The sequence below is a fragment of the Pygoscelis adeliae genome, unplaced genomic scaffold, assembly GCF_000699105.1.
Source record: "Pygoscelis adeliae isolate BGI_AS28 unplaced genomic scaffold, ASM69910v1 Scaffold113, whole genome shotgun sequence".
In the NCBI taxonomy this organism is placed as follows: Eukaryota; Metazoa; Chordata; class Aves; order Sphenisciformes; family Spheniscidae; genus Pygoscelis; species Pygoscelis adeliae.
Window position 1 is genome coordinate 4,464,659 of NW_008825108.1, and position 9,901 is coordinate 4,474,559.

The 9,901-nt window shown below is 37.5% G+C and overlaps 1 protein-coding gene across 1 annotated transcript; it reads left to right on the forward strand.

The window, feature by feature from the left end:
• Nucleotides 1–2,789: 2,789 nt before the first annotated feature.
• Nucleotides 2,790–8,295, forward strand: CCDC107 (coiled-coil domain containing 107). Its single transcript, XM_009327542.1, has 5 exons — nt 2,790–2,991; nt 4,214–4,280; nt 5,677–5,767; nt 6,897–7,006; nt 7,616–8,295. Exons 1-5 carry the CDS (start codon nt 2,863–2,865, stop codon nt 7,903–7,905), a joined length of 687 nt encoding a protein of 228 aa, XP_009325817.1. The 5' UTR covers nt 2,790–2,862; the 3' UTR covers nt 7,906–8,295.
• The last annotated feature ends 1,606 nt before the right edge of the window (nt 8,296–9,901 follow it).

Sequence of the window (9,901 nt, forward strand, 5' to 3'; positions counted from 1 at the left end):
GCTCCGAGCTGGCCTGTGTGCTCGCACCTCCGCGCCTTAATCTTCCACCCCCCTACCCCCCTTTTTATGTTCTGCTTTTCTAGTTCGTTACTGTTTTGGGTTTTGTCTGTGTTGTCTTAAGAAAATTACTTTTAAATGCAGGTAACATCCTGTTATTGGAAGCATATCTTCTCGGGGCATTTTAACGAAAAATGCCAGCAGGGGCACAGTTACTCTAACGAGTAGCTGTGAGGTGTCAGAGCGAGAAACACATTCACTGCGCATGTTACAATTGCAATAAGGAAGTCAAGTGTACTGTTAGTAAACATCAGCACAGAATCGTATGAGATTTGTCAGGTAGTGTATTGGAAGGAGTCCAAGATGCTTGTTTAGAAAAGATATCACTGAATGGGCTACAGAGCTTACTGCTTGTTAAAGCTTGAGTGCTATAAATGTATGCTAAGCTATGTCAGTGTACGTCAGCTGAGGATTGAGCTCAAGGTCCAAAGGTCCACTTTTGCTTTGGAAAATAACAAAAAGCCTGCTTTCTTGAGGTAGCTCTGTGCCTCATTGATGATGCCTTCCAAGGCATTGTAAACCAAGAGATAGATACTTGCTGTAATTCTCCAAACTATGTGTCTGTGCTTTTCCCTGGGAGGCAGAAAAAGTGAGGCTTGAGCTGCTACCGCGTTCTTCCCAGCTGATGTCGAACTTACTGTGCTTCATAAGCTCTAGCCTGGCCTGTTTTGCTCTATTACTTTTAATTTATATGGTGGCTGTAATTTCCTATAGATCAAATTCTTTTAAAACCAAACCTTAAAAAAAGGCACACTTCACATGCCTCTGATTCTACTGATGTATTGGCCCAGCACTACGTAAAATAAATTTCAGGCAGATCTGCTGTTCTCACCTGTCTGGGTTTTTCTTTTCTCCTATTTGGCCAGTAACTCACTCCGCTGTTTTTTCTGTGGGATAAACTTGGTGCAGGACACTGGACTCGGTTAGGACTCAACATCCCTCCTGTGCCAGGAAAGTGTTGCTTCCCTTGACCACATTCTTATTTGTATGACCTGTGGAAATTTTTTCATCTGTGCTATTAGGTATTTTAGTAAATCTCCTCATTTACATTAAAAACAAATAGAACTGAAAGTAAGGAAAAAAGAGAGAGTGCAAACTTTAGTAATCAATGGGAAACATTCTGAAAGAAGGAAAACCGTGTGTAAGATAAAACATGATTTCCAGATTAGTTAGTGCAGTTTTAGTAAGTCTAAACCTGCCTGTGTTAAAAGGAGAATGTCTGCCTGAACCTGCATTAAATGATTAAGGTAGCTCGAGTTCTGCTTGTATTAGCTAGGGCATTTAATTTTTTGTGTAACTGTCTGGTTCTGTTTCAAGTTCCAGTGAGCAAACATACAGATAAAAGGTCTAATCCAAATGCGCATGTTGCAAACTGATCAATGACATGTGGAAGAACTTGCAGTAATGCCTGGCACGACGCGACTGCAGAGCTGATAGTAAACATCGCTACAGTCAGGGTCATCCCTGGAAGTCTGAAAAACTTTTCTGGCTAACTCATTTTAGACAATTTTAAAACACTGTTTGAGATCTCTTATCCCAAAGTACCAGCTTAGGTTAGCAGAATTAGATTCCTTTTTCTCTTGTATTTGGAAGAAGCTGTAGCCAAACAGTTGTTTCACTGGGAGTTGTAACTTATGTTAATTTTTTTCTCTACCTGATTGTGGCTGTCTCTTGCACACGCGAGTTATGTTACTGTAAATTCCTGAAATGCCACTGTTTCAGTACTTATTGACAAGGAGCAATTTGCATAATGGTCTTTTCTTTAGAAGTTTTTATAGAATGTGAGTCTTGTTTTACCCATACTCAGTTCTGATATATTAAATTATGATGAACTAAATGTTCAAAGGGATTTGAAAGTATAAGTCTAGGCAGTCAGTTGAGACATCGGTGTAAAACTTCACACACGCTCAATCACCTGCTCTCTGTCTCTGCAAGCATCTGCATTCTTTAGCTGATAGCACTGTTTCTCATGTCCATGTCCCATGAACCCCAGATTTAACTACTGAATAACCTAGTTCCTAAGTTGAGCAATGACACTGGCTGTTCTTTCATCTGCTCCCTGTTCTGGCAGGCAAATTACATGCAAAAGTACTTCAGACTTCCAAGGTCGCATCTCTTTGCTATCGTGTTATCTTTTCCTGCTAAATATTTGATTTACAGCGGTACAGCACTTCTAAGCCTGTGGGAATATCCACGTAACGCTGAATTTACTGTCAAAATAACAAAAGCAGCAACACAGCATGTGTATTTCAACAAAACTTTTTTTTTTCCTGGGACTAGACAATTCAGTTTCTACTTAACTCCTTGCTTTGTTTCAGAGGAAAAATATTAATTTGTAACTGTTCTTGGCATTATCAATAGTTTCTCTGAGTAGGCTTTAATTTCAAGATTCAAGTTGTTTCTTTACATCTACCTTTCTGTGGTTTGCTGTGGGTTTGCCAATGTTGCTGTGAAGGAAGAAACTTAAAACTTGTATGTTAAAGAAACATAGAAACTTAGTTTGAGAGTCTTTGCTACCTAGATTTAACTTTGCATTCTATTAGTGAAACAGTGATTTTTAAATTTTTTTTTTGTAAGCTTATTTGAATGCAGGGTTGACCACACCATCTTAGAAAAGTGATGAACAAAGATGATCACCCAAGAAGAAAACAACTTAATTCCAGTTGTGAAACTAATTGGACTCTTAATTTCCTTTCTAACTTTGCCTTCTTTCTCTCAATTTTTTAAGGTAGTCCTCAGACAGTTCATCAAGTTCACCTGAATCCAGGAAATTCTGACAGTAATACTTATCAGAGTATTCAGCAGATGAGAAATGCAATGGAGAAAGAGATTAAGAGTGAGAGAACAAGAGGAAATGGTAGAGAGTTAGCATTCACCCTCATGCCGTTGTATGCTCTTGGAGTGGGAGTGTTTGCAGCATACAAATTTCTTAAGGTAAGCCATAAGAAAAGCATTAAATTATTGAAATTAGAAGGAAGTGTAACTGGTGCGCCCCCTGCAATTCTGAGCCCATGTGTATGGTTGTCCAAAAGCCATTTCTTGCTTGGTTTGATTTTGAATGTGAGCTCCAAAGTTAAAATTAGAGCATATCTGATTCTTCCTTATGAAGGCTTCTGACTTATCTTTTTTTAGACACTTAAAGAAGTGAGAATCTTACCCCCCACCCCCTCCGACCTCAGATAAGAATCTGAGAACCTAAACAGTGCTGTTACCCGAGGCTGTAACTTAAGCCTCATTGGTATGTCACTTCCTTTTCATTTTTCAGAATGAGATTGAGTATGGGAAGGAGATGGAGACTCCTGCAGAGTAATAGTCTTAGATTAGCAATTAGGTAGAATAGCGAGTAGTCTTAGACCTTTTATTTGGACGTCTCATTTGGTCGTGCAGCCGCAACATAGACTTTTATCTGTGAAATGTGATACCTTTCTACCATTAGTAAATTAAGAAAGGAGAACATATGATCAGTTCTTTTTTTTTTTTTTTTTAAATATCAGTCTTGAGGTGTTATTTATAGTAAGAGATATTACAGCACTTGCAATGCTGAGAGTGCATCTGGAACATTGTTGCTTACCTTCAGGGGAAAAAAACTTAAGCCTGAACAGGACTGGAGACAACATCTTCATTTCCATAGTCAGTTTCATATCATCTCCTGTGAGAGAAGAATACAGCAGCTTAGCAAGATGAACATAGAGGCTGACCCGTTTGGTTTTAAAAATAAATTTAATTAGGTTGTAAATAAGATTTAAACATCATAAAAACAATATTTTGGGTGTTACAACTTTTTACACTTGTGCTTGTGGGATTGAAATATAAATACTTTTATAATAGTATCTTTATTGCTTTAAGAAAGAAGTTTTACCTCCTAGTTCATGGAAGGAGACTGGATCCAGTAACCTAGAAGGTTCCTTCAGTTCATTTTTGAAAACTGGAGTTGAAATAGCAACTGCATTCTTTCACAACTTTTGTCAGTCATGTTGTCATTGCTTAAAATCAGTTGTGTTAGTTTAAGATAGGAAGAAGGCATGGCAGAAAAAAGTTTCATTAATAGAGCACATTTTTGTGGTTGCTATTTACTTTCAGTAAATTTGTAAATGCATTTTTATTTTTAATATACAAATAGTGATGAAGTCTTTTAACATGATTGTATTTATTAAAGATGAAATCGCATGAAGAAAGTCTCTCCAAAAAGGAAAAAAGTACAGAAGACAAAGCAAAGGAAACGGGTAAGATACCCATTCAGAATGCATATGTTCACTAGAAATGCGTATTTGCTGCTGCAACAAAGCTACATATTTTAATTGATGCAGTCTATCTAAACAAGAACAATCTTTTAAGTTACTTAAGTGCAGTTAGGAACCTACAAAAACCAGTTTGTTATTCTATGTATTTGAAATGCTTGTTAGAGGTTTGTTTGAAAACTCCAGATGGTAATATTCTTTAAAACAGTTAGAGTAATATAGTATGATTCTCTGCCTTTTAATGTCTGATGTTTTTCTCACTTAAGACCTGTTCAGTTTTCTTCAGTAGACTAGGATGTTTAAGTAGGATATAATAATCTTTAGAATTAATAGGGTATTTTTAAAAGATGTAATGATCTGCTTTAGAATTGAACTGTATTGATAGTGGAACAGTATGGATAACCACTTACAGAGACTGTTGAATTTCTGGGCCAAATTAGAGACCTGTCAAAAACATGAAGTGTTTATAGAAGAGACAGAATAAATGATACCATCTTTTTCTCCATGATACAGAGTACTCTTGACTGTCTGATTCAGTCTATTCTGCATGTGCCAAGAAGTGGGCTTTCCTTTGGAGAAAAAGTTATGTCACATCAAAGTTGAGCTGTTTTCATACTTTTTTTTTGTCCCTTGTGTAGGCACATTTTTAGTTAATGAAACAACTAGCAGCCTCTTTTGGTGTCCCTGTACACCAGATCTGTAATCATGTTCAGCGATGATTTGCTACACTGCCTACTCACCATCCTTGTGTGTTGCATTCTTCTTTCTTCAAAGTTTAATAGTGTTTTAGGTGGAGTTACTCCTCGCAACTCCAGTGCATCAAGTGTTGAATGTATTTGCAAGGTATGAATAGGCAAATTCATGACAGCATATTAAGTATAAATACACTACTTACGCCTCAGGAAGTCTTGGAACTGCATAATTTTTGGGGCTGGGAAGGTGAGACCCCCATTCTCGCTCAGTTTCTACCAAGATTAGGGACATTGTCGCTTAGGGCCATGGTTTAGTGGGCATGGTGGTGTTGGGTTGACGGTTGGACTCGATGATCTTAGAGGTCTTTTCCAACCTTAATGATTCTACGATTCTATTCTGTGATTCTAAGATGTCCTCTGTTGGACACTATTGCAGACAGGTTATTGGATGAGAAGGACTTCTGGTCACACATGGTAAGACTTCTGTTCTTACCCCCATCACTGCCTCTTCATATTCTAGAATTTTATAGAGAAAACAACCTTCCTGTTTTTGAATCTGCCCAACCAAAAATATAAATTAATATCCTTTTGGTATTGTAAATACATTTCTTACAATGTTCTCTCTCCTGCCCCCCCGCTTCCTCCCTTTGCCTCCCTCCTTTCTTTTTTTTGCTTTTGTTTTTTGTTAGAGCATCAGCTTTTAGAACTGGAGCAGCATCTAGCACAGACAGAGAAAATGTTAAATTCTTTATTGACTCAGCTGGATCCACTGTCAAACTGGTGAGTGTTTCTAAAACATCTCAGTTAGTATTGTTTTCTGTAAATTGAAATTCTCCAAAATGTTAACAAAGAGTTCTTAAAATGTTCCTTATGTATAAGTAGGGAACAGTGTTTCGGAACCTTCTTTAATTACTTACTGTTTCTGTAGCCTTTTGCAGGTAATACCTTTTCTGCCATTTGCAGTCTCTTCACAGACACCTCACATGTCTTGTTCACCAAACATAAATGTAAAAGCTCAGACTTACGATGAAGTTACTGTAGCTTAACAACTTAAACCAAGGAGAGTAATACTGAAAAAATGTTTAAGCTCAGTAGCATTTGAAAGCCCTTCTGGGAATTACGTTTCTGGTAGCAGAATGAGTTTCTTTCTTTTGATATCTTTAGAAGACAAAAATAGATATTAAGGTATAGCTGTGTATTTTTGTGTTTTGAAAGGAACCTGTTAAGTGACTGTGTGTGTTTCGGGGAAACATAACTTCTTTGTTGTAGTGTAAAACAAAGGAATAAGTAATACAACCTCCTTGTAGTTTTAGAGATGTTCTTTGTTTAAGAAGCTAGGGCCTTACCCATCTATTGGAAATAAAAGTATCCGTACAGTCTATTTTGTGTAGACTGACATCATTCATGAAGCCTAGTTTAAAACATGCAGAATTTCATGATTGTTCCTTTAGTGTACTTCTGAACTTAATATGTGCTGGAACTATTAAGCAGCAAGTTCACTGACCAATTTGCCTAAAAAATTTCTAGCAGTGATGGGGAGGAGAGAGAGTAAACAAAATCTGAAATAAACGAGAAAAGCCTGTAAACTGTAAAGTTCTGTATTAGGCATTGTTGTCCTCAAAATGAAATCGCTTTGGAGAATTGTTTCTTTCAGTAGTCATTACTCAGCCTTGGCCTTTGGGGCTCCAATGTTAGAATTCAGTGTCTAGATTATTCAGTAGGTGTAAGTGATGGGCTCCCCACTTCTCCAGGGGCAGTTCTCAAAGAAAAGCTTGACCTAAATGTGTTGCTAACTTAAGTATGGTATTTTTCCACTGCAGGAAATATTGCAGTCTTGTGCATTATTATTATCAAGCACTCACTTCCAAGGTAATCTTTTCAGCTGTTGACGTCTGTCTTTTTTTTATAGTGTTAATGCTTTAGCTTGTGAGCAGAAAGATGAAATAATGACACAGCTCCAATCAATTAGACGACTGATGAAAGAAAGTGGATTGGATAAATCAGAAAACAAGATGAAAGGTACTTCAATTTCCAGTAAAATAGATAACTAAGTAGTTTATACTTTAAAACAATAAACAGATCTTACTATAATAATGTTCAGCTCCTGCATCTTAGGTAATGTGTGTGGAATTAATTTTATTCTGGAGGAGTACCATTCTTCCTGTTTGAGGTGTATCTAACTTCAGATTTTTGATACATCATTTGGTTTTTAAGAGTAGGTGTTAAAAGCGATTGAACTAGGATAGACCACACAATCACGTTCCGCTTTGTTAAAACGGGCTTCTTGAATGTGAGTTCCTGAGCAGTCTGTTAGTATTGGACTAACTTTAGTCTGAGGATTCACAGATAGGGGCCTCTGAGGCTGTGGGTAATGCTTGCATAATATACTAAACAGCAAATTGTATGTTAGTTTCAACTGGAGACTTCCAAGAGGTGCATAGTAGTCCAAGAGAAATCTTAAATGTTAAGAATGGTTCACTACAAATTTGGGGAACTTTTGCATTAGTTGAGTCTTAATAAAAGAGAGAAAACAAATAAAAAATAAATTTTCTTCTAAGCTGACCCTGAAATTTGGAGCCTTTCTAGTAATTTAAACTTTCATTTTGATTTTTTTTTTTTAATTATAAGATGTCAGCCACATTTGTAATGAGAAACTTGAAGATCTCATTCAGTCATTTGCTGAACATTCTCAAGAGAAAGAAACAGATGACAGAGAAGATGATGGTAATGAAGATTTGCTTGAGGATGTTGATAGTGATTACAAGATGGAAGAGCATGAATTATATGATGAATGTGAAGTACACCAGTTTGAGCCAGATGTGGTAGAAGACCAAGAAATGATAAACAAGGATGTGATTGAATCAGAAGAGATGGGATTGAGGAGACGTAATAGATATGAAGGAAATCTGCATATGTAAAACTTTCAAAAGCTTATGAATTTTTTTTTTTACAACGTTGTATGCACTTTAAACTGTTTTGAATGAAGTTACGTGCACTGCTACATGCTTTAAAAGAGGGGTGAAATACTGCCTGTGCTCATATCTATGACGGCTCTGTAACTGACTTCAGTGGCAGCAGAATTTCACTCAGGATGTTTACATTTTTTTTTAATTTATTTTTTCCTATAAAAATATTTCTGTACTCTGTATATAATGCACTGTAATTATATCTGATGCTTCACTAAAATATTGGAATATCTTGTAATTAAGACTATAAAGAATAGATGTTTCATAAATGTTTTCTAACTAGTAAGCACAGTGCCGCTTGAACTGTGACTTTCTTGAGTTCATTAAAGAGCATGCACTGATGAGTTTAGCTCTTTGTGGAAAACTTTTCTCTAGGGGCGGGGAATGAAAAGCAGTACGGGTTAAGTCTTAGACATGCATTCACTCTTTATTTGGAGAGGGAAATTTAGCCACAGACACTATTTTAAAATAATTATGTCTCAGTTTGCTGTCTCCTCAGGAATGATGTATAGTTTTGTATGTCAATTTAAACCTTAATGCAATACACTAGATCACTTAATTTCCTCCCCACCTGTCACTGGTTAAACTCAGCAGCTGCCTAATAATTGATGGATACCCATTAGTACTAGTATCCCTGCTTCATATATATTTTGACATGATAGAATCTGGCCTGCAACTTTTTCTTATATCAGTATTAACAGATGGATTGCTACATACCGTTCAAAAACTGTGGGGCTTGGGGGTGTCTTTTTTCAATACATTATGCTGACTCAGTAGTGGCTTTTTTAGGTCAGTGTTTAGAAAACCATTTTTTTTTCCTTTGCCAGAATCATTTTTATCCAGACCTTTATTTTCTGCTAACTTTTTGTTTGCTTAATGCACATGCCTATGAAACGGCTGCCCTTTAATGACAGGAATTACATAAGAGGTACGTCTGACAGTACAATGCTGTTAAATTTTCTGTTTTATAATGGCATAGCTTTTAAGTAGGCCAGTTACAACGCCTGAACTTTTTTGCCATCTTTTTTTCTTACAGGAAAATAACACTTGGATTTGTTTTTATGGAGGAAATGTACTGCAGTTAAAGGGATTAAAACTACTACCGTGTCACTCACTGAAACGGAATGAATTGTTCATTCTTGTGTAGAAACATGGTGCGTCTCTGGTTCTAAAAATGGATCACACAGGCTTGGAAGTAGCAGCATCCAGAAATACATCCCTAGCGTCAGTGTATTATTAGTTTTGCAATAAGTGAGATTTTGCCTGACTTTGGAAAACTGATTGACCAAAAAGCCAGGGTTTTGCAAGAGGTGACACATTTTTTCCCCAGGACAGAACAGATGAATCAGAACTGGTACTTGGACGCAATTTGATTTTTAAAAATAACTGGTGTAGGTCTGGTCATTCAGGACAACTGGAACTGTTTAAAAAAATCGTAATTGCATAGAGGCTATCCTCTGAGATGACCAATAAGGCTAATTAAAGTGAACTGAAACTAGTTTCAAAGCCTTTGATCAGAGAGAATGAAGGAATGGGTACCAACCATGCTGCGCTGCCGTGGTGTTTGCTCTTTGTGGCTCCGTCGCTCGCTCTGCTGTGGGCGCTGGCATGGATGCGGGTCAGTATTGCTGCCCTCCAGGCGCTGCCACTGTTGCTGGTGACTACCTTGCCCGCAGGATTTCACTGCCCTGGGCAGTGGTTGGACCATCAGCCCTGTCGCTTTCACGTTCACTAGTCTTTGGATGCTGCTGCTACTTGAAGCCTTTGTCCATAAGGCTTTGAGCTACTTTGGGGTAATTGCTGTATTTCTGACCCAGGGCTACAAACATTTACCGTGAGCCCTTTTGCTGCTATTTTGAAGTCTCTGATTTCAGCTGCGTGGGTCAGTTGAGGACACAAACCTGCGCAATGCCTGAGTGCCCAGGACAGGCAATCGCTGCGCCCAGCT

Excerpts from the sequence above, each read along its gene's own strand:
- CCDC107 (XM_009327542.1), top strand. The coding sequence starts at position 2,863 with ATGAGAAATGCAATGGAGAAAGAGATTAAGAGTGAGAGAACAAGAGGA. Across the intron at positions 2,992-4,213 it reads CAGCATACAAATTTCTTAAG|ATGAAATCGCATGAAGAAAG; the intron begins GTAAGCCATAAG and ends TATTTATTAAAG. Across the intron at positions 4,281-5,676 it reads AGACAAAGCAAAGGAAACGG|AGCATCAGCTTTTAGAACTG; the intron begins GTAAGATACCCA and ends GTTTTTTGTTAG.